The 25,272-nt window shown below is 47.0% G+C and overlaps 1 protein-coding gene across 1 annotated transcript in view; it reads right to left on the bottom strand.

Moving 5' to 3' along the window:
• The window catches only part of GPR107 (G protein-coupled receptor 107), a 79,538-nt gene extending 74,684 nt beyond the window's left edge, over window positions 1-4,854 (bottom strand). The window contains exons 1-2 of the mRNA XM_063432429.1: window positions 4,687-4,854; window positions 2,331-2,447 (exon numbers count right to left, since the gene is read on the bottom strand). Of these exons, the coding sequence (XP_063288499.1) occupies window positions 2,331-2,447; window positions 4,687-4,800 (231 nt within the window). The 5' untranslated portion in view covers window positions 4,801-4,854. The remainder of the gene's footprint in view (window positions 1-2,330; window positions 2,448-4,686) is intronic.
• Window positions 4,855-25,272: the final 20,418 nt, after the last annotated feature.

Raw genomic sequence — 25,272 nt, 5'->3', positions numbered from 1 at the left:
GAGGGCACGCCGCATACTGAGCTCCGCAGGGCGGGTCAAGGCTTATAAAGCCTTGCCCCGCCCTACAATTAGGCTTAGAACACACTGATTGGTTGGTTTAAGCCAATCAGAGTGCTCTGTGTCATTTTACACAGCGTGGGAAAATTCAAAAGAACTTTCCCACGCTGTGTAAAATGACAGATCACTGTGATTGGATGGTTTTCAAGCCATCCAATCACAGTGCTCTGTGTCATTTTACAAGCGTGGGAAAATTCCAAAGAACTTTCCCACGCTTGTAAAATGACACAGAGCAGTGTGATTGGATGGATTGGATGGAATCACAGCCGTTGAGCTGAAGGCTCCTAGAGGAAGTCTCGCACTCAGTCAGACTTTCTCTATTCTAGATTTATATTGTGTTCATACAGCGCAGCCCTTGCCCTCACCAAACAGTCATACTTTTCCTCTCATTAGCTCATGCTCTCGCAATCCCAGGCGTCTCTTTAATACCTTTAACTCTCTTCTTCGCCATGCTGCTGCCATCCCCCAAACTAACCTAACAGCAGATAGCTTTGCATGCTACTTTACCGACAAGATTAAACAGGAAAGAATTCTCCCCACCTTACCTCTCTCTCAACCACACGTAGTTCATGCCTTTCCTACCCTTCAGATATTCTCCCTGGCTGTGCTTCCCCTTTCCACTTGCCATGCTTGATCCTGTCCAATCTCACCTTATCAGATTTCTCTCCCCTTGGCTTGTGTCTTCCTTAACACACATTTTCAACTACTGTCTCTTCAGCGTTGTCCCTGCTGACCTTAAACATGGCACTGTAATAGCCATCCTGAAAAAAACCCCATCTCGTGACCCATCCTCCCCCTCTCACTATTGTACCATATCCCTGCTCCCTTTTTCCTCAAAGCTTCTGGAAAGACTTCTTTACCCGTATGTTTCACTTCCTCAATTTCAACTCTCTTTAATCTCCGCCCCCTCCACTCTACTGAGACTACTCAAAGCTACAAACAACCGAATTGCAGCTAAATCTAAAGGCCACCACTCCATAATAATTCTTCTAGCCTCACATCCAGTGTGTTACCAAATCTTGTAGATTCCATCTTAAAAACATACCCGCATCTGCCCCTTTCTTAGGCAAGATGCTACTAAGGAGCTTATCCATGCTTTACTAATCTCTTGCATGGATTATTGTAACCCTCTCCTATTTGGTCCTCCCAAAAGCAGCATTGCCCCGCTACAGTCTAATGAATGCTGCCACCAAACTGATTTTCCTCTCCAGTCGTTCCTATCACACTTCAGTCAGTGCTTACATGCTTTCTGTTTCCTACAGGAGTCAATTCAAAGTACTAACCCATACGTATAAAGCATTGAACAATTCTAGCACATCCTATATCTAGCCCATCCGTAGGTATGCCCCTTCTCCTCTCCGCTGCACGAACACGTATGACCAACTCACGCTTGCAGGATTTCTCGCGGGCGGCTCCCTACCTATGAAATAGCCTGCCTACTGCCATCAGACTCTCCAAACAAGAAGAGGAAATAAAAACGTTTTTTTTCCATGCTGATTGCCAGAATCAAAGGACAAAGCTCATAACAATAATCGTCAGGGAACTAAATAGGAGGCACCAATTGATGCAAGATCAACGTGTGAATTTCTATATTTAAATCCTATTTTACACATATCACAAATACATACTTGTTAAAGGGTTACTCCACGCATCATAACCACTAATGGTTATGATGCAAGGAATTTCCATGGCACCATTCCCTGGGCAATGGGGCAAACTGTTTTGCTTTGGTTCCATGCTGGCTGCCTGGTCTCCACTGGTGCTGGGTGAATGACATTCAGCTTCTGTAGAGTTGCAAAACCATAATGCTGATCCCACTGCCATTCATTGGGTGAGAGTGTCAGCTGATCGCTCTCAGCCAATGAATGACATTCTGCGCATAGAAATATGCAAGGAATTGACAACAACTAACCAGGAACCCTTATTTCACCCTGGCTAATGATGCCACTGGAGGTGGAGTTACACCTCCCTCAGCAAAAAGGTTAAACTCAGTATGCGCCGCATTTCATACCAAACACTGCACATACAGACTCCAATCTTCATGACCATTTAAAATCAACAAAGCAGTAATGGTGCTTTGAGTAACCCTCTAAATATAAGGATAATTATATATATAATATGACAACTTATCGGAATTGACGGTTCCTTTTTTGAGAAAGTTATGAAGAAGTTTTAGTTTATCCTACTGTGTCAAGCTCTATGTCATTGGTGGTCACTAAGCAGGGGGGGGGGGGGGGGGAGGGGTTTGAGAAATATATATCCTGGTCAATTACCGTGCTGTTGTCCAGTTTGGATAAACCATCAGTAGAGAGACTGTTAACCTTCACACTCATCGAGCCGTTTTCAAAAAAGCCAAAAGTGTTGAGGTGAACCTTCTGCCGCATGTCAGCCTAGGAAAATAAATGGTTATTACATACCAGAATATCACATGCAAATATTTACTCTGATTGTTTATAAAGAGTCAACAAATCAGACGGAGCTGTTCAACATAATCGGCATACAATCAACTTAACTTACAGAGAACATGCCATTAAATGAAGGGTGGTGAAGGTGGAAAGGGTGTAAACCGAAAGCAGTTAATGCACAAATTACATTTATTGGATTAACTATAAATGGCTCCTCATTGTTGATTCTTAGAGTCTGCTAGAAGGAACTGATAAGCCTTTTCTAATGGGAATGTCTTAATTGAGTGAGACTGTGTATTTCAGTAGAACAAAAGAAGCCTAGAAAGAAGTTCTCAGACACAAATAAATTAAAGATAAGATAATGCCTGTGAGTGTATATATTTGGAGATATGATGTAAATCTAAAAGCTGATTTATTACAAAGTAACAGACAATTACGTTATTGGGACTCTTCATTTAGTTGAAATTAATATTGTCACAATGTGTTGGTGGCTGCGCTTCAAACAAGCGAATAGGTTAAAAAACCAAAACACAAAACACTGAGAATATCTGGTTGAACATTATCCAGAAGTGTGGATTATACCACTTGATGCGTTTTTGTTTCAGCTAAAAGAAGGCTCTTTTTCATGGGAGTGCGTTACAGCATATTAGTAAACATCCCTAGATTTTTCCTACATACCATCTACTGCTCCTATTTTTTTGTTTTTATACTCTGCTGAAGATAGAGTATTAAAACATAAAGAGAAGTAGGATTATGCCAGACCTGCTAAGAAAAACACCTGATTATCCCAGGGTGCACAGTTATTAGAGCTGGTTAAAAAGCTCCTATAAAAGTGATTTTCCACATTCGCTTTACCCGAATTCCCAGTTATATTCCACCAATCGGATCTCTCTCTCTTTTTATTTTAACATATTCACCTGTTTAAAGTGCAACCAACACATTATGAGAATTTATAATTAGTACTGCCAAGAAGAGGAATCCTTAGAAGTTTGTTGCTGCTGTTGAATACCAGGACAAATTTAGCGCTTAATTCTTTCTGTGTTTGCTATATTGTTGAAATTAATATTGCTTTAACATAACTACAAATATGATGAATGCAGTGGGTGTGCATTCATCAATGAGCTTACAATGCAGAGAGGTGGAGCCTTCAAAGTCAAATTTGCACCCTAGTCACCCATTGTGTGACTTCCTACCCTGTCTCTCTTCCATCTGGTTGCCAACAATACTGTCTCGCCTGGTTATAAAGGCTCATCTTACTCACAGCTGCCATCATTCTGATGCACACTGACATGTTGCCGTCACCATACTCTCTACAAAGTGTCAGACTTACAGAACCTCCAGTTCTCATCCTGCTCTTAATCCTGTACAAAATGTTGTCATGTCTCTCCAGTTAGGGAGCTGCTGTACCTTATACACAGAGTGGTCACACTTCCATAGCTCTCCCCTTGTTGTCACTCTATGGTCCCTGTACACAGAGTGGCCACACTACCCTAACTGTCACTCTCTGGTTCCTGTACACAGAGTGGTCTCATGCTCCACTCTTGCTGTCACTCTATGTCGCCTGTACACAGGTTGGTCACACTCCCATAGTTTCCTCCTTGCTGTCACTCTCTGGTCCCTGTACACAGAATGGTCACACTCCCCTTGCTGTCACTCTATGGTGCCTGTACACATGGTGGTCATGCTACCATAGCTCTCTCTCCTTGCGGTCACTCTTTGGTCCCTGTACAGAGTGGTCACACTGTCATAGCTGTTACTATATGGCCCCTGTACACAGAGTGGTCTCACCCTCCCATAACTGTCACTCTATGGACCCTGTACACAGAGTGATCACACTCCCATAGCTCTCTCCTAGCTGTCACTATCTGATCCCCGTACAGAGTGGTCACACTGTCATAGCTGTTACTATATGGCCCCTGTACACAGAGTGGTCTCACCCTCCCATAACTGTCACTCTATGGACCCTGTACACAGAGTGATCACACTCCCATAGCTCTCTCCTAGCTGTCACTATCTGATCCCCGTACAGAGTGGTCACACTCTCCTGTCTCTCTCTCTGGTTCCTGTACAGAGTTGCCCCCCTCACCCTGCCCCCCATGGATGCTGTGCTGGCACTCACGTGTCCCCCCCCCGTCATACTGTCACCTGTGTGTCTCAGGCCCATCTGGCTGGCTTCCCTTTCACGCTCCGTGTCCCCAGCCTGCCCCCCTGTCCTCTCGGTTACCTTCAGAGTGAGATGGTGAAGCCGAGCCCAGGACACCTCCGTCACCAACAGCAAACTCCATAAAACAAGGAAGGAAGCCGAGGCCCCGAAACCGCCGTCACCCCCCAGCGCCATGTTTATTCCAGCATCAGCATCCCTCTCACTTCCGGGAACTGGAGGGGCGACAAGACACGCCCCCTTGCCGGTCACATGGCCTCCTGCTCTCCTGCGGGGAGCGTGACGTCATCACCTGTGGCATGAGCCGGGTCAGATAGAGGGAGCCATGACAGGCGGGAGCCGGGTCAGATAGAGGGAGCCATGACAGGCGGGAGCCGGGTCAGATAGAGGGAGCCATGGCAGGCAGGAGCCGGCTCAGACAGAGGGAGCCATGACAGGCGGGAGCCGGGTCAGATAGAGGGAGCCATGGCAGGCGGGAGCTGGGTCAGAAAGTGGGAGTTATGGCAGGCGGGAGCCGGGTCAGATAGAGGGAGCCATGGCAGGCAGGAGCCGGGTCAGATAGAGGGAGCCATGGCAGGCAGGAGCCGGCTCAGACAGAGGGAGCCATGACAGGCGGGAGCCGGGTCAGATAGAGGGAGCCATGGCAGGCGGGAGCCGGGTTCAGATAGAGGGAGCCATGACAGGCGGGAGCCGGGTCAGATAGAGGGAGCCATGACAGGCGGGAGCCGGGTCAGATAGAGGGAGCCATGGCAGGCGGGAGCCGGGTTCAGATAGAGGGAGCCATGACAGGCGGGAGCCGGGTCAGATAGAGGGAGCCATGGCAGGCGGGAGCTGGGTCAGAAAGTGGGAGTTATGGCAGGCGGGAGCCGGGTCAGATAGAGGGAGCCAAGTCAGATAGTGGGAGCCATTACAGGCGGGAGCCGGCTCAGACAGAGGGAGCCATGGCAGGCAGGAGCCGGCTCAGACAGAGGGAGCCATGGCAGGCGGGAGCCGGGTTCAGATAGAGGGAGCCATGGCAGGCGGGAGCCGGGTTCAGATAGAGGGAGCCATGGCAGGCGGGAGCCGGGTTCAGATAGAGGGAGCCATGGCAGGCGGGAGCCGGGTTCAGATAGAGGGAGCCATGGCAGGCGGGAGCCGGGTTCAGATAGAGGGAGCCATGGCAGGCGGGAGCCAAGTCAGATAGTGGGAGCCATTACAGGCGGGAGCCGGGTCAGAGAGAGGGAGCCATGACAGGCGGGAGCCGGGGCAGATAGAGGGAGCCATGGCAGGCGGGAGCCGGGGCAGATAGAGGGAGCCATGGCAGGCGGGAGCCGGGGCAGATAGAGGGAGCCATGGCTGGCGGGAGCCGGGGCAGATAGAGGGAGCCATGGCTGGCGGGAGCCGGGGCAGATAGAGGGAGCCATGGCTGGCGGGAGCCGGGTCAGATAGAGGGAGCCGTGGCAGGAGGGAGCCGGGTCAGATAGAGGGAGCCGTGGCAGGAGGGAGCCATGGCAGGCGGGAGCCGGGTCAGAGAGTGGGAGCCATGGCAGGCGGGAGCCGGGTCAGAGAGTGGGAGCCATGACAGGCGGGAACCTGGTCAGATAGTGGGAGCCATGGCAGGCGGGAGCTGGGTCAGAAAGTGGGAGTTATGGCAGGCGGGAGCCGGGTCAGATAGAGGGAGCCATGGCAGGCGGGAGCCAAGTCAGATAGAGGGAGCCATGGCAGGCGGGAGCCAAGTCAGATAGTGGGAGCCATTACAGGCGGGAGCCGGGTCAGAGAGAGGGAGCCATGACAGGCGGGAGCCGGGGCAGATAGAGGGAGCCATGGCAGGCGGGAGCCGGGGCAGATAGAGGGAGCCATGGCAGGCGGGAGCCGGGGCAGATAGAGGGAGCCATGGCTAGAGGGAGCCGGGGCAGATAGAGGGAGCCATGGCTGGCGGGAGCCGGGGCAGATAGAGGGAGCCATGGCTGGCGGGAGCCGGGGCAGATAGAGGGAGCCATGGCTGGCGGGAGCCGGGGCAGATAGAGGGAGCCATGGCTGGCGGGAGCCGGGTCAGATAGAGGGAGCCGTGGCAGGCGGGAGCCGGGTCAGATAGAGGGAGCCATGGCAGGCGGGAGCCGGGTCAGATAGAGGGAGCCATGGCAGGCGGGAGCCGGGTCAGAGAGTGGGAGCCATGGCAGGCAGGAGCCGGGTCAGAGAGTGGGAGCCATGACAGGCGGGAACCTGGTCAGATAGTGGGAGCCATGGCAGGCGGGAGCTGGGTCAGATAGAGGGAGTCATGACAGGCGGGAGCCGGGTCAGACAGAGGAAGCCATGACAGGCGGGAGCCGGGTCAGGCAGAGGGAGCCATGACAGGCGGGAGCTGGGTCAGGCAGAGGGAGCCGGGTCAGGCAGAGGGAGCCATGACAGGCGGGAGCCGGGTCAGGCAGAGGGAGCCATGACAGGCGGGAGCCGGGTCAGACAGAGGGAGCCATGACAGGCGGGAGCCGGGTCAGACAGAGGGAGCCATGACAGGCGGGAGCCGGGTCAGATAGAGGAAGCAATGACAGGCAAGTGTGCCTGGGTCAAATAGGGGGTAGCATGATAGGCTGGGGATGCCACAATAATAATAAGTTGGGTCAGGCAGGGGGTTCCTTGACAGGAAAAAGAGCTGAGTCAAGCAAGGGATGTCACAATAAAAAGGAGGCAATGGGTCAAGCAGGGTATGCAGAGAGAGCTGGGTCAGAGAGGAGTGCCATGAAAGGCAGGGAAGCATGAGTCAGACAGGGAAATGTCATGGCAGGCAGGGAAAACTGGGTCAGATAGGGATTGCCAAGACAGCTTGAAGGGAATGATTCTACTCACCAGAACAAGTGCAATAAGCTGTTCTGGGGACTAAAGTGAAGCTAACATTGAATTGGAGATTATGCTAGCACAGTGTACTAATAATCTTAATTTTAATAATGGCAGGAGGTGAGTATTTTGAATTAATACCTCCTGTCATTATTAAAGTTAAGATTATTAGTACACTGCGCTAGCATAATTTTCAATTTTACAACATGACAGGAGGCTTCATATTTTGCAAATTTAACGCTTAGGCAGAAGAGAGAACGTGGCGTTAGATGACGGACGGAAGTAGAATGTCTGAAACGTTGATTCCCGGGACCTATCCGCCGCCTGTATTATGTCCAACAGAGACACGCCTGCCCTAAAAGCGCCCCTCGCACAGAGTGCACACAGAAAGATGGGTCTATACCAGCTAGGCAGAGGAGCTATCTAATCCATCTGGACAGTGTGGTGACCGAAACCGGACCGTGAGGGCTAACATGACACCAATAGCTGTCGGGCTATTGACGAGCGTAACGTCTCCGTTGCCGTCACATATGCCCGCAAAGCCGTGACCACACAAAGCTGGGGGTCCGAGGCGAAGAACGGGTAGAAGACCGACACCGAGTCGGATTTAGTCCATCGTGAAATATGGAATGTGACTCCTTCCGGACCGATCGTAAAGGCTTCCGTATCGAACGTCTGAGACGCGACAAAATGAAACCAGGCACAATAGGAAGATAAATTTGGCCGTCAATTGACGTAAGGATAGTAGTACAACGTCCACATCCCATAGATGTTGGTACTTAGGTGCTGGAGGTTGCCTCAATTTGATGCCTCGTAGTAGTCGACAGATCAGAGCATTCTGTCCGACCGCGCTTCCTTGGGACTGTACATGGGCTGCCGATATAGCAGACCTGATGACATTGGTGCGATATGACTTGCCTTCCTTGAAGATTGACGAGGATATTTCTGTACGGGGAACGCTTGCAATTTGATGTGGGAATCATTGACTGTCTAACACCCAAGCATCTGTGGATAGTTTTGCCCAATTCTAAAAAAAAAAAAAAACACCCCTTGAAGGGTTACCTCTGAAGACCTTACGCATGGATGTGCAGGCCCTGTTAAGAGAGGTGAACACATTCACGTGTTTGTTAAGCGCTTTCATAAAAGCCTCACCAAAAAGCTTACACTGTGCCTATGGGCCCAATTCTTTTACCCTTAGATCGGCCAGTTTTGGGCCGCATTGCTGTTCCCAAGAAAGCAGAAATCCCTCTCGGTCCATTCTCGGGTATCATGCTCCCATTCACGCACCATGTCTGCATTAAATGAGTCTGCTTTGGCGTAAGCATCATCCGCCAGGTACATCCTGCGCCCCTTTAAAACTTCTCTCGACCCCACTGCGCAGGTCGCGACCCCCTTGTTCCATAAAGGCCAGCATGAGTTGGTCAAATTCTGGCGTGAACACCACGTTATCTGGCAGGGATGGTCTGGGGCACTCCACCCTCATCTGTTTGCAGACGTGTTTCTCCAGGGGTTTGCGGATCCAAAAGTGCATGAACTTGAGGATATGGTCAGGCAGAGCCCATTTCCCAGAGCGGGGGTGCCTTATGTTCCTAGGGTCGAACATCCTCTGACCCGTGGTATCCAGAAATATCTCCTGTCCTTGCGTAGCGGACGTAGCAGACGACTCTGCATCACTTTACACTGGGGCTCACCCAGGAAGGTCTCCTTGATGTCTCAGACTCCGACTGTCACGGTAATATACCCCAACACGCAAGATTAGTACAGATAGTCTAGAGGCAGAAAACAAGATATGTCTTACCAGACCTTAGAATGGCTGGACTTTGACGAGGACAAGAAAAGACAGAGTCCAGAACGAGCCGAGGTCAAGGGGACAGAGAGACAGCGAAAACTAGAACAAGCCAAGGACTGGTACACGGGAGAGCAAACCGGCGGACAAGAAAGCGGAGTCAGGAACAAAGCCAAGGTCTAGCACCAAAAAAACCACAACTGAACGATACAAGCACTAAAGGGAACTGAATAAGTTCCGATAGGGCAAGGTACTAAGGGGAAAGGTGAGTATAAATACCCTAGATATCAATTTGATTGGCCCCTGTCCAATGGGAGACCGTTTCATTTTTCGGCTCCCACTGTCCCTTTAAGAGCGCGCCCAAGACACGCGGCGCACTCTTAGTCAGGCGGGACACGTGACCGCTTCTCGCGGTCACTGCCCGCCTGTTTGAGATTGCCGTCGGATGAGCCGCATGCGTGTCATGGCCGTTACCAGTAATTCCTGTCTCTTCCATGTTGACGGACTGTAGCCACACCCCCTCTCTGACGCGGTCTCATTACGCTATATAATGCGACCGCGCCAGACAACAGATGCTGGATTAATGAACAGCGTACCGCGGAATTAAACCGGCTGCCACTCTTCTCTACAACTTACCTGTGTACCAATCCGGACTTGTACCCGACTGACCTCCTTCTCCTTCCCTCGACCACGGCTAGTACTTCGACTCCTCTCGACCTTTCTCCAACGGAACCTCCCCGGAGGGGACTCTGAGACCAACTTCAACCTCTGGAAGCTAAGTTACCGTACTTGTGTTATACGAACTTTTCCCACAGACTTCTGAGCACTCAAGCTTCAGCCTGCTTTCACCTTCTCCTATCATTATTGGAGTAATCCCTGCTCATTAACCCTTCAGTCTCCAGCTGATAACGTTTTCTACCAATTAAGCTAAAACAAATCTCTGCAGGTTAAACTCCATTATTTTCCTCTATTGAATTATTGCTGCAATTCAAATGTATAAGATAGTCTAAGAATCCACTCACCAATACTGAAGCATTTAAAGATACAGTACCTATGTTTTCTTCAATCAAAATATTAAAGACACAGTACCATTGAATTCTTTAGTGAACTGTCATCTCGTTATTATCCTCAATAATTTCACATTCACATCTATTTAGATTGAAATCTGCAGTTGAGCTCCATCTCAATCTATGTGAACGTGACAATGCGGCTTGTGCATCAGCAGGACCGCGCGCGGCAAGAACAGAGGACCCCGGCTGGCCCCTGGAGAGGGTAAGTACCGCTACACCAACGAAGGCCCCAATCGCCTTCATCGGAGTCTGAGACCTCTGCCTGCCAGTCGTCCAGGATGGAGAGGGAGTGGGCATATCCTTGTCCTCGTCCAAGGAAATTTCCCGAGTAAATGTGGGGGCCGTGGTCACAGGGTGCTTACTGTGTTTAAGGGGTGCCTTGCCTTTTCTGGCGACATTCTTGGACCCCTCGCCCTTCCAGTGGTGTTTTGACGGCTGTTGTCTCTCCTTAGAGGAGTCACCTGAGTCATCCCTGGTGTGGGTATGTTTGCAAACCGGCTTGCTAGGCTCAGAGGCCATCAGAAGCACCTTCGCCATAGCCTTTTCCAAGGACGCAGCCACCGCTGCGTTTATCATGGCCTGAAGATCAATGGGATTCTGTGTGTCTTCCATAATTCGGGCACTAACAGGCACAGGTATGAGAGGTGGAGGGACCGTGTGGGAAGGACTCTGAAAGGCCGTAGGCCGTATAATACTTATCGCGTAGTGGCGTGAGAAAGCAGACTCTGTAATCACTGGGGCTCACCCAGGAGATCGGAACTGCTTCAACAGATTCCAGTAGGCATCACTCAGGGAATTACCGAAATGAGGGCTCACCATTTGCCAGACTACTAGGGTATACGTAACTGGCAGTCCCACTCCCCAGGAGTTACAATACCAACCTGCACAGGTCCCTGTGGAAAAAATGCTGGAAATCACCTCTGGAATTGGAGCTGAGAAACTTCCAAAACAAAAGCCTTGTCCTGCTGAGCGTGTTCATCCGCCGAAACTACACCTACAAAATGGCCGTTGTAGGTCTCACGAGAGACCCGGGCTAACTGACAGTAAAAAGTCAGCAAAAGACGTTCGCGTTTAAAGTGGTGAAAGACAGTGACTGAGTGAAGCATTTGGCAGAAAGTTAACGAACGGACCATTCGTGACGAAACAACTGCCGAACGCCTGCAGTGGTGAAGAGTCCACGAACTGAAGATTCACATGGAACTGAATGTTCGTGCAAAAACAGACAAACGGGTTAGCCTGCGCCGGCCCGTTTGTGTAGAGAGGCACGACGCAAATGAGTGCCCGCTGTGTTGGCACAAATTATAGTGCGAACAGGCGGGAGAAGGTGGAAATTGACGAATGCAGAGCTTCTGATGTCCCGTCCGTGTCGAAATGCACAAACTCATGGATTGCCCGCTCTGTTCGCACAGAATACAGTGCGAGCAGCGCGGGAGAGAAGGTGAGTGGCGAACGTTGCCAGCAGAGGGAGGGGGGTTAAGGGGGAAAGCGATGCCGCCTCAGAAGAGGGGAGAGGGGGTAGCCCCTCAACAGTTAACAGCCCTATAGCAGTATATTAACTAAGGGAATCCCATGCCACCCCAGGAATTGGAAAACCCAAATACAATAACGACTAACAGTTGAAATATCACAATTAAACAGTTTAGAAGTCAGTACTCTGAGCTGACTTGTGATGGAGCAGCAAAGAAAGAGGAAGTGATATAGATATACTTAGGCTTATATATACTCTGACTACGTTCTAATTGGTTCTTTATTTCAACTGTTTTTTTCTTTGCTGCTATGGAGTTAGTAAAGAAAGTTAATGCAAAATATGAAGCCTCCTGTCGTGTTGTAAAATTGAGTGCCCACCAAGTCATCTTTTACAGGGTTATTCGCTAAATGGCACATTTTCGGTTAAAATAGTCCAGCTGTGTTCTTTAACAAAGATGTAAAATGTTCCAGATATGCTATTTTGCCTAAATGTTGCCATTCTGAGTTTGGTTTGCTGCAGTTTGGTGTTTAGTGAATAACTCTCTCTGAATCCCCAAAACGTACCTTTTGGTGAATAACAGGTCTAAATAATTCAACCTTCTGCCAAAGAAGATTGAGTACTCGGTGTTGGAATCCTAGGGGGACCATTTTGATTAATTGATTTCATCTGGCTGCATATGAATGCTACATATTGCTGAGCTGTGTTTTACATTTGCACTGAGATGGTCAAACAGATTGAATGATGACTGCTAAACTTTGTAACATGTAGTCAATTAACCTCAAACTCTCCACAGTCAGAGAATGTCATCTTAAAATGTCCTGACTTTGTCACTGGCTTGCATACTAGGCCCTGCCAAGTTTATGCACCCCATACACTTTATCACAACCTGACTTCATGTGTCAATTATGTTTGTGTTGATGCATATACCTGCAATGTGTTTGATAGAATATGCATGGGTGTAATGCACATGATGCATGCACCAAATGTGCTCTCTAAGCCTCGGCAGAAGTTTGACAGATCCAAAAAATGTTCCTGCATCACAAGAAAATAAATGGCTGCCATGCAGTATGTAGAATTTAAAGGGACACTATAGGAATAGAAACCTGTATTCCTACTGCTAGTGTGGCCTAGCATTAGAACTACTGCAGTGTATTGTAGAGATTATTGTGCCAGGAGTTCTTTGGCGACCATCAGATATAAGTATTTCAACTGTTTGTTTGATTTCTTACCTGAGTGTAGGGCTGCTCTCTGCAGGTGAGCTCTTTTCATATACCTCCTGTCAATACCCAGAACATACTTGAAAACGAGAGAAATCTCAATGTATTTTACTTGTAAAATATTTTATAAATAAATATACAGAAATTACATATGTCCTGGAAAAAATGGTGGATCTGGCATGACTGCAAGATTGTACAAAGAGAGCCATGTGAAAATGTAATATGTTTTTTAAAAATACTTTTTGTTTCTAGAAAAAGGTGTCCATTTTAAGAAGACTTGCTGCTATTGAATATATTAAATGAGTCTTAAGATCCATGGATTTAATTTAAAGGGATACTTTAGTCACCAGAACAACAACAGCTTATTGAATTTGTTCTGGTCAGTATAGTCAGTCTATGTAGGCTTTTTGCTGTAAACACTGTCTTTTCAGAGAAAAGGTAGTGTTTACATAGCAACCTAGGGGCACCTCCAGTGGCCACTCCTCAGATGACTGGTAGAGATGCTTTACAATGTGCAGCACATTCAGCACCTCCACCCTATGCACGGAGACACTGAACTTTCCTCAAAGATATGCATTGATTCAATGCATCTCTATGAGCAGATGCTGATTGGCCAGGGCTGTGTTTGGCTTGTGCTGGCTCTGCGTCTGTTATGTCTCCTTGACAGTCTCCGCCAATCTAATGCTTTCTTCTGTGAAAGCATTGTGATTGGCTCAGAACACCACTTCTGATTATGTCTGCCAAGCAGGCAGATCAGAAGCAGAGACAGCACCAGCAGACTGGAGTAACAGTAAGATTTTACTATATTTACAGGGGGCTAGGTGGTGTTTTTAACTCTATAGGGTCAGGAATACATGTTTGTGTTCCTGACCCTATAGTGTTCCTTTAAGCATATTTACTAGACACTTCCAAAGTTGGCTTGCACTTACCCTGACACGTGTGGGTTCTGGTTCACTTTTGTAGTGGTCATGATTATGATGTGCAGTGCTAGGCATTTTGGGTACAGTTATTTTAGACTATTATTATTATGTTATTATTTATATAGCGCCAACAAATTCCGCAGCGCTTTACAGTGGGTGGACGAACAAACATGTAGTTGTAACCAGACACATTGGACACACAAGAACAGAAGTGTTGAGGGCCCTGCTCAATGAGCTTACATGCTAGACGGAGTGGGGTAAAGTGACACAAAAGGTAAGGATAGTATTAGACTAATGACAGTTGCAAGAGGGGAATCAGTCGGGAGCTATTAACAGTTTAATTGAAATGCTTTTATGAAGAAGCGGGTTTTTAATGATTTTTGAAGGAGTGGAGACTGGGTGAGCATCTAACGGAGGAGGAAAGTGAGTTCCACAGGAACGGTGCAGCCCTCGAAGTCTTGAAGGCGAGCATCAGAGGTGGGAGTACGGACAAAAGATAGACGTAAGTCTTCTGCAGAGCGCAAGGGCCTAGATGGGACATACTTGTGTATTAGGGAGGATAGATAGGTGGGAGCAGCATTATGTAGAGATTTGAAAGCAAGATCCAGAATATTAAATTGAGCCCTATATTTTACCGGAAGCCAACGTAGGAACAGACAGAAGGGTGCGGTGTAGGTGGACAGAAAGACGAGCCTCGCCGCTGCATTCATTATGGTCTGTAACGGCGCAAGTTGGGAGCACGTAAGAACACTGAGAAGCGGATTACAGTAGTCAAGACGAGAAAGGACAGTGGAATGGACCAGCACCTTAGTCGCATCTGGCGTTAAGTAGGAATGTTTTTGAGATGGAAGTGGCAGGATTTGGCGATAGACTGAACATGAGGCGTGAAGGAGAGTTCGGAGTCAAAGAGAGCACCTAGGCAGTGAGCCTGCGTGGTGGAGCTGATGGTAGCACCGTTGACTTAGAGGGAGACAGACACAGGAGTGGCAACACTTGAGGGAGGAAAGACCAGAATTTCAGTTTTGGTCAAGTTGAGTTTAAGGAAGTGGGCAGCCATCCAGTTAGAAATAGCAGAGAGGCAGTCAGAGACACTAGTCAAGAGGGGCTGGGCGGGATCAGGAGAGGACAGATTTTGTGTCATCTGTAAAGAAATGATATCGGAAGCCAAAGGAGCTAATGAGTTTACCAAGAGAGGCAGTATACATGGAGAACAGTAGGGGACCAAGGACTGAACCTTGGGAGACACCAACAGAGAGGAGTTGGGGAGAAGAAGCAGAGCCAGAGAAAGAAACACTGAAAGAACGCTGGGAGAGGTAGGAGGAGCACCAGGAAAGAGCAATATCTTGTAGACCGATAGTGCAGAGGATGAGAAGAAGCTGTTGATGATCAACAGTGTCAAAAGCCGCAGAAAGGTCAAGGAGAATTAGGATAGAGTAGTGACCACGAGATTTTGCAGTGAGTAGATCATTGAATACTTTGGTCAGTGCCATTTCTTCAGAGTGCTTAGCGCGGAAACCAGACTGAAGAAGATCTAGCAGAGAATTGGACTCGATGAAGTCTGTCAATCTCGCATACACAACTCTTTCAAGGTTCTTGGATGCAAAAGGCAGTAGTGAGATAGGACGGTAATTGGATGGGTAGTTAGGGTCAAGGTTGGGCTTCTTTAGAATTGGGGTTACAGTTGCATGTTTGAAGGGCGATGAAAATATGCCAGAGGACCGAGAGAGAGAGAGAATTTTAGTGAGAGATAGAGAAAGAGAAGACAGAGTACGGATGAGATGCGAGGGAATTGGATCTATGGAGCAGGTGGTGGGACAAAGGACTGGATCAGAGTACAAACCTCTTCCGCTGTAGCAGGTGCGAATGAACATAGAACAGCAGAGGGAAAGAGGTTAGGGGAAGTATTGTAAGGCGACGAAGAAAGATGAGAGATCTCTTCCCTGATTGTAGAGATCTTGTCAGTGAAGTGAGTTGCAAAGTCTGAGGCGGTCAAGTTAGTAGGTGGAGGAGTTACAATAGGGCAAAGAAGAGAGTTAAATGTGTGAACTAGTAGTTTGGGTTCGCATGAGAGTGTGGTTATGAGGGTATTGAAGTAATTTACTTTTGTAGAGGAATGAGCCCAGCTGTATGAGTGCAGCATAAATTTATAGTGGAGAAAGTCAGACGCACAGTGAGACTTTCTCCAACAGCGTTCAGCAGTTCTGGAGCATTTTTGAAGATATCGAGTCAGCTTGGTGTGCCAAGGTTGTTGTTGGGGGCACTTGCTGCGTTTAAATGTAGGAGGTGCCATAATGTGTAGCTGAGAGAAGAGGGTGGAATTGTAAAAGGAGGTTGTAGAGCTAGGACAGGTGAGGTTTGATATAGGTAAAAGGAGAGGTTGGAGATTAGTGGAGAAATGCTCTAGGTCAAGAAATTGGAGGTTTCTGTGACATTGATGTTCAGACTGGTGTCGGTTGGGTCTTGGGTATGCCGATGTCAAAAGTCAGCAGATGGTGGTCAGATAAAGGAAAAGGAATATTGGAGAGATTAGAGGCGGTACAGAGATTGGTGAAGGTGAGATCAAGAGTGTTTCAAAATGATACTGCGAATATAATAACACAGGACTCTGCATAGTGTTTTCAAGCAGAGAATACATTGCTGCTTCTCGCAAATTTACCTTGGATAAGAATTCTCTCTGTGTTCACAAAATGTTTTCCGTGGTGTCTGTGTGTGCTCCTTTCTGTTCTTGTTCCAACATTATTCCTCATTACTGAGCTTGGCTGTTGTATGGCATTGTTCTTTTCTGTTGCTTGCCCTTACTCCAACCACCATAAGCACTTCTGCTTTTAGAAGTGATCATGGTGGTAAGAGTCTGTATATGCAGTGCTTTTGCATAAAATTGCTGCAAATACTGAGATATTTGCACTTTTGTGCTGAGGGATAGTTACAACTCTGTTCCAAACTGCCAAATGTAAATTGTGTGCAAACAAAAAAAAAATGACATTCGTCGACAGTGCTCACTGCATGCTGGCAACAGATGTAATGAGTTTCTCCCTTGCAGACAGTGCCTGAAAGAAGTGTGTGTCCCCAATATCCCTGCTTTAATTTATGGCCAACCATCCTTGTTAAGCTCCATTCCCCTTTCCTTCCTCTGTCCACCTCTACAACCTCCCCTTTCCTTCCTCTGTCCACCTTTACAACCCCCTGACCACATGCATGTGAGGTCAAACGTTCCAATCAAATTCTTCTGTATGATTGGACTATGGAGAGGAAGTTTGTGATGTGGCATGATGTTGGGACGGGGCGTAGAAGATCCTCACCTAGCGCTGGATTCCAGGTTATTTTTAACCTAATTTCTACAGTTTTTGTTTATAACCTAATAAAGGGGGAAAACCTATTCTATAGTTCCCAATAGGGTTCTATAAAGGAAATAAAATTACAAAAAAGAGTTGTAGTAACTCCTTGACTTAGAATTGTCTCCTGGACACATCTGGTACACCCCTTGCACATGCCTATGATCATATATTAAACTGAGCAGTACCAATTACAGGGCACTAGAGTGGCCAGACATAAAGGAACACTATAGCATAATAATACAAAACTGTATTCCTAACTAGTCATGTCGCGAACATGAAATTTTCGGTTCGCGAATGGCGAACGCGAACTTCCGCAAATGTTCGCGAACCGCCATAGACCTCAATGCGCAGGCAAATTTTAAAACCCACAGGGACTCTTTCTGGCCACAATAGTGATGGAAAAGTTGTTTCAAGGGGACTAACACCTAGACTGTGGCATGCCGGAGGGGGATCCATGGCAAAACTTCCATGGAAAATTACACAGTTGATGCAGAGTCTGGTTTTAATCCATAAAGGGCATAAATCACCTAACATTCCTAAATCACAATGGATATGGATTGACACCTGACATATGACATATTGACACCTTGACATATGGATTGACACCTGTCCTCAGAGACCCTGATACACACTGACACAGAGCAGAATAGGGACTGTTCCCCCTACATAGGGTCAATTGGCAGATATGTATTGACACCTGTCCTCAGAGACCCTGATACACACTGACACAGAGCAGAATAGGGACTGTTCCCCCTACATAGGGTCACTTGGCAGATATGGATTGACACCTGTCCTCAGGGACCCTGATACACACTGACACAGAGCAGAATAGGGACTGTTCCTCCTACAAAGGGTCACTTGGCAGATATGGATTGACACCTGTCCTCAGAGACCCTGATACACACTGACACAGAGCAGAATAGGGAATATTCCCGCTTCACAGTGACAGACCAAACTCCCCGTTTAACGCACCGCAAACAGTCCATTTGCACAACCGCAAACTCCCTATTTGCACAAGGTTGGATACCAAGCTAGCCATGTCCCGTTCCTTGTCCTCACTGATGTCATTGAAGGTCTCTTTCTCCACCAGCCACGTACAACACCAAGGGTCCCCGAAAGGTGACAACAAGCCCCCTGGGATGCCTGCTGTGTTTGGTCTTCCACCTCCTCAAAGCCACCTTCCTCCTCTGACTCCTCTTCTTCAAACTCCTCTCTCTGCGTTATTATAAGGTGTGTTAAGTAGTACTATTCTTATCAGTTTAATCCCTGTTACGAGTAGAGGACTATTTTCTTGTTTCTCCAAACCCCTTCAAAGATGGAAAAAGCGGTATGAGTGGAAGAAACGAGGAAATGTGGTCAGGTGGTGGTGCCAGCCCCACCGAGGGCTTGTACCCAGGTATGCTAATAAACTGAAAAAAGAAAAAATCTCCCAAGAAGGAGATCTAAAACTGGCATAGGAAAAGGTTAGACAACTATAATAAAGTGATACCTACAAATCCTAGTGAGCATAGGTGTATAATAGAGGGAGAAAGGGAAAGCAGAGTAATGCTTCCTAATAACGTGGTTAGTACCCTTTGTTAAAGCGGCACTGTCATGCCGAATCCCGTTTTTTTTTTTTAACCCCCCTCCCGCCTCCACTACATTCAATCGACCCCCTAGTCACCCCCAAATGCCCCTAAGCCCCCCACATTACCTATTTTTTATTCTTTATTTTCTGCCCCGATCTATATTCAGGGCGCCGCCATCTTTGTGTGGGTAGGTGAAGTCCCTGTGGGACACGTCATCTGCCCACACTACACAGACTGTGAGATTCCCGCATATGCCCAGTGAAACACCTGGACATGCGAACGGGAATTTCACCTATTCATTCATTCATCAGACAGACGAATGAATGAATAGAAAAAATCAGATGAACAAACTAACACTGTGTATCAGTGTTAGTTTGTTCGTTCAGTTTATTACAAGGAGGGAGCTACCGGCGTGCAGCTCCCTCCTTGTAATATGTAACTATAGAAGCGGCAGGGAGCAGAGCTCCCCACCACTTCATAAGCCCCCCAGGTCCCCCCCTCACTCTATGAGGGTCAATATGACCCCCATAATAGCACAAGGGAGATTAAAATCTCCCCAATGCCCCTACTCGCTATACCGCGAGTAGGGGCATGTCCACTAAACAGTGAGCAGCCTGTGGCTGCTCACTGTAAAAAAAAAATGGAAATAAGGGGGGGAACTACTGTCCTCCCCCCTGGCCCCCACCCCTGCGCGGTGGGTGGGGGCCCTAATAAAACAATAAGGGGGGGGACCTACTGTCCTCCCCCCGGCCCCCACCCCTGAGCGGTGGGTGGGGGCCCTAATAAAACAATAAGGGGGGGGGACCTACTGTCCTCCCCCCTGGCCCCCACCCCTGAGCGGTGGGTGGGGGCCCTAATAAAACAATAAGGGGGGGGTATAAATAGAGAAAGTATACGGTATAAACAATGAAAACAAGTGTGGTAGCTGGAGTGCTACAAACCACCTGAGTGGGAAAACCCCTCACACCACTCAATATAACATAAATGAATACATACAAAAGATGGTAAATCACACTTCCGGATATGTCTGTAAAAAATAAATATAACACACACAATAGTGTAATAGAGTTTGTATAGCTGAACAATGCAGAATTCTCAAATGAGGTACTCACAAACGTGGAGCCAATGACGTGTGGCTCTCACTGGTATCGCCTTGGGACGTTTTTTGGGAAGGATGTCCCTCTCCTGACTGGCTCTCTCCTCCCACTTGATTTCCAGATGATTTCCAGATGGGTAACAGTTGTCAACTTCCCAGGAAAAATATATAGATAAATCAAGCTCTTTAATATGTAGAGAGTGGCATAAATAGCCAATTACTTTATTTGTTAAAAAGCAGATTATAAAAACACTCAATGTAAAAGTAACATATAAAATAATGCAAAGCTTTTAGCTAAAAACTGCTAAAAGAATAGGTAGCCCAATGGCCAAAAAGTCCGAAACGCGTTTCGCCCCTGTGTGGGGCTTTATCAATCGGTAATGCAGTCCAAACTCTTCTCTGGCGGCTTTTTCTTCTATTGCGTCCTTTTACTTCCGGGTTCCGGCTGGATTTCGTTGTGGAACGCACTGTGCGTTCCAAATCACTTCCGGGTTCGGGGTTTTTCCATTTGGAACGCATTGTTGCGTTCCACTTCATTCGCTACGTCACTTCCTGGCCCCAGAAGTCAATCTTTCGCAGCACTTAATGTCTGTTCCTCATACACGAAATAGTCTTTTGTTATAGTATAGTGGAAACAGTCTCTTTATAGCCTCAATTAGATAGATAAATCGCATTAGTAATTTTATCTTTAAAAAATGTGTACTTATCTTCTATTAAACCGGAGTGAAGGAAGGAAGAAAGGAATAGCTTTAAAATGTGTGAAGAATAACCACTAAAATGTGCCCAAACCTTCTATTTTCTGACTAATAGGTATACAATGAAAAAAAGTCTTTTAACTACTGTTCACTTTTAAAGGGGCAATGATTCACACCCCTTACATTCTGTAGAGGCTTATAACGACATGCAAATCAGAACACATTTATCATGCATCTAAAAAAAGTGGCACACCTCAAAATCAGAATTCAGACCGTGGGGTGCAAGAGTGTTAAAGTTATATATGAATTGCATCTCTTCTTTCCCTATTTTTTGGTTAAAATCGCCTCCCCTCCAATCTCTTTTAACTGTTTTCAGAGGACAAAAGAAGAAAAGTAAGAAAAGACATCTAATTGACCTGAAAGAGCACATTAATAAGGATTTTAATATTAGGGACCAGCTAACATGTTTTTCGAAGGGAGTGATCTATGTACTACAATGTCCCTGCAAATTACTATACATAGGGAGGACCATAAGATGCCTGCACATAAGAATTTCAGAACACATACGAAATATTAAAAATGGAGTAGAAACGCACAGTGTGTCCAATCATTTTAAGAGATATCACCAAAAAAATCCAGATAATTTGTTCTTTTGTCCTCTGAAAACAGTTAAAAGAGATTGGAGGGGAGGCGATTTTAACCAAAAAATAGGGAAAGAAGAGATGCAATTCATATATAACTTTAACACTCTTGCACCCCACGGTCTGAATTCTGATTTTGAGGTGTGCCACTTTTTTTAGATGCATGATAAATGTGTTCTGATTTGCATGTCGTTATAAGCCTCTACAGAATGTAAGGGGTGTGAATCATTGCCCCTTTAAAAGTGAACAGTAGTTAAAAGACTTTTTTTCATTGTATACCTATTAGTCAGAAAATAGAAGGTTTGGGCACATTTTAGTGGTTATTCTTCACACATTTTAAAGCTATTCCTTTCTTCCTTCCTTCACTCCGGTTTAATAGAAGATAAGTACACATTTTTTAAAGATAAAATTACTAATGCGATTTATCTATCTAATTGAGGCTATAAAGAGACTGTTTCCACTATACTATAACAAAAGACTATTTCGTGTATGAGGAACAGACATTAAGTGCTGCGAAAGATTGACTTCTGGGGCCAGGAAGTGACGTAGCGAATGAAGTGGAACGCAACAATGCGTTCCAAATGGAAAAACCCCGAACCCGGAAGTGATTTGGAACGCACAGTGCGTTCCACAACGAAATCCAGCCGGAACCCGGAAGTAAAAGGACGCAATAGAAGAAAAAGCCGCCAGAGAAGAGTTTGGACTGCATTACCGATTGATAAAGCCCCACACAGGGGCGAAACGCGTTTCTGACTTTTTGGCCATTGGGCTACCTATTCTTTTAGCAGTTTTTAGCTAAAAGCTTTGCATTATTTTATATGTTACTTTTACATTGAGTGTTTTTATAATCTGCTTTTTAACAAATAAAGTAATTGGCTATTTATGCCACTCTCTACATATTAAAGAGCTTGATTTATCTATATATTTTTCCTGGGAAGTTGACAACTGTTACCCATCTGGAAATCATCTGGAAATCAAGTGGGAGGAGAGAGCCAGTCAGGAGAGGGACATCCTTCCCAAAAAACGTCCCAAGGCGATACCAGTGAGAGCCACACGTCATTGGCTCCACGTTTGTGAGTACCTCATTTGAGAATTCTGCATTGTTCAGCTATACAAACTCTATTACACTATTGTGTGTGTTATATTTATTTTTTACAGACATATCCGGAAGTGTGATTTACCATCTTTTGTATGTATTCAATAAGGGGGGGGACCTACTGTCCTCCCCCCTGGCCCCCACCCCTGAGCGGTGGGTGGGGGCCCTAATAAAACAATAAGGGGGGGACCTATTGTCCTCCCCCCCCCGGCCCCCACCCCTGCGCGGTGGGTGGGGGCCCTAATAAAACAATAAGGGGGGGGACCTACTGTCCTCCCCCACCCCTGAGCGGTGGGTGGGGGCCCTAATAAAACAATAAGGGGGGGACCTATTGTCCTCCCCCCCGGCCTCCACCCCTGCGCGGTGGGTGGGGGCCCTAATAAAACAATAAGGGGGGACCTACTGTCCTCCCCCACCCCTGAGCGGTGGGTGGGGGCCCTAATAAAACAATAAGGGGGGGACCTACTGGCCCCCACCCCTGCGCGGTGGGTGGGGGCCCTAAATGAACCCCCCCATCAAGGTGACTAGGGGTCCCAAGCCCCTAGTCACCCCCCCCCCACCCAAAACATTCTATCCCCTACCTACCCCCCTCACCCTAAAAATAGTGAGGGGGGAATAAAATAACTAACCTGTAAAAAAAAATAATTAAACTTACCATTTGACGTCTTCTTTTTTCTAAATTCTTCTTTCTTCAGCCCCCCAAAAGGCCAAATAAAAATCCATCATACCCGTCGCACTTAAAAAAAAACAAAAAAAAAAAACGAGCGCAAACAAAAATTAATCCATGTTCACCCATGGAGGGCACGCCGCGTACTGAGCTCCGCAGGGCGGGTCAAGGCTTATAAAGCCTTGCCCCGCCCTGCAATTAGGCTTAGAACACACTGATTGGTTGGTTTAAGCCAATCAGAGTGCTCTGTGTCATTTTACACAGCGTGGGAAAATTCAAAAGAACTTTCCCACGCTGTGTAAAATGACAGATCACTGTGATTGGATGGTTTTCAAGCCATCCAATCACAGTGCTCTGTGTCATTTTACAAGCGTGGGAAAATTCCAAAGAACTTTCCCACGCTTGTAAAATGACACAGAGCGGTGTGATTGGATGGATTTCAACCATCCAATCACAGTGCTCTGTGTCATTTTACACAGCGTGGGAAAGTTCAATTTTCCCACGCTGTGTAAAATGACACAGAGCACTGTGATTGGATGGCTTGAAATCCATCCAATCACACTGCTCTGTGTCATTTTACAAGAGTGGGAAAGTTCTTTGAATTTTACCACGCTTGTAAAATGACACAGAGCACTGTGATTGGATGGCTTGAAAACCATCCAATCACAGTGATCTGTCATTTTACCCAGCGTGGGAAAGTTCTTTTGAATTTTCCCACGCTGTGTAAAATGACACAGAGCACTCTGATTGGCTTAACCTCCCTGGCGGTATGATTATGTCAGGAATTTTGTACCAAAAGCGGTACCATTTTTTTGCATGGAAATTTGGTGTTATGTATTGTAGGCCAGTAATTACTTTCTTAAACCTGACCAAAAGTACTCTCAGATGTGATAAAGTTCGAAACATAAAATCATGAATTATAATCTAATAAATAATATACCGGTTCCCATTTTCTGTTCCTGGAAAACTTGCTATGCAGAGTAGCTGATTGCTGCTCGTTGTAGCGATTTGTCTCCGTGACAATCTTTTCAATGACGTCATCTGTGAGAAATAATTTTAGGTATGCCAAAGGATCATTGTGCTCAACGTCTACCTTCATCCCAGGTGATCCAGTAAACGGAAATCTTGGCGGCGGTACCTCATCCATACCGCAATCAATAATGCACCAAGTGCGCACATCACTGAGCTCGGGTGCAGAATCGTCGCTGTCGCCACTTCTCTGGTCACTGTCAGAGTCGGATGACGAATCTTGCCACGAATCGCTATCGCAGTCGCTCAATTCTGCGAGGGGCTCTGTGTCGCTGCCGCTGTCACTCATCTGATCCAAACCCGCTTTGGAGATGCTAAAGTGACGCTTTGATGCCATGGTAAAAAATGTATTTTATGGGCAGAAATTACAGCAAAAAGGGCAGGCAGGGCAGTGTAGGATGATCAAATTTCAAATCTGAGGTGATACTGTGTCAAATCTGAGGTGATACAATGTAATCTGACAGGATTTCACTGTATCACCTAACTTTATGTGTGTGTGTCACTTTTATGCTTGAAACATTTGAATTACCCGCCCAGTTCCGCCCCCATGAGCCTCTGCGGCTCACAGAGACAGAACCAGGAAGGCAGATGGAGGCATCCGCCGGGGCTCTCACCGGCAATCACAGCGCGGGGACATCGCTGGATCACAAGGAGAAGGTAAGGAGACTCCGAGTCACGCTCGGGAATACCGCTAACATGGTTAAACCAACCAATCAGTGTGTTCTAAGCCTAATTGCAGGGCGGGGCAAGGCTTTATAAGCCTTGACCCGCCCTGCGGAGCTCAGTACGCGGCGTGCCCTCCATGGGTGAACATGGATTAATTTCTGTTTGCGCTCGTTTTTTTTTGTTTTTTGTTTTTTTTTAAAGTGCGACGGGTATGATGGATTTTTATTTGGCCTTTTGTGGGGCTGAAGAAAGAAGAATTTAGAAAAAAGAAGACGTCATATGGTAAGTTTAATTTTTTTTTTTTTACACGTTAATTATTTTATTCCCCCCTCACTATTTTTAGGGTGAGGGGGGTAGGTAGGAGATAGAATGTTTTGGGTGGGGGGGGGTGACTAGGGGCCCCCCCTAGTCACCTTGATGGGGGGGTTCATTTAGGGCCCCCACCCACCGCGCAGGGTTGGGGGCCGGGGGGGAAGGACAATAGGTCCCCCCCTTATTGTTTTATTAGGGCCCCCACCCACCGCGCAGGGGTGGGGGCCGGGGGGGAGGACAATAGGTCCCCCCCCCTTATTGTTTTATTAGGG

Source organism: Pelobates fuscus, chromosome 9 (genome assembly GCF_036172605.1).
Source record: "Pelobates fuscus isolate aPelFus1 chromosome 9, aPelFus1.pri, whole genome shotgun sequence".
Lineage (NCBI taxonomy): Eukaryota > Metazoa > Chordata > Amphibia > Anura > Pelobatidae > Pelobates > Pelobates fuscus.
This window is presented reverse-complemented; position numbering and strand designations above follow the sequence as displayed.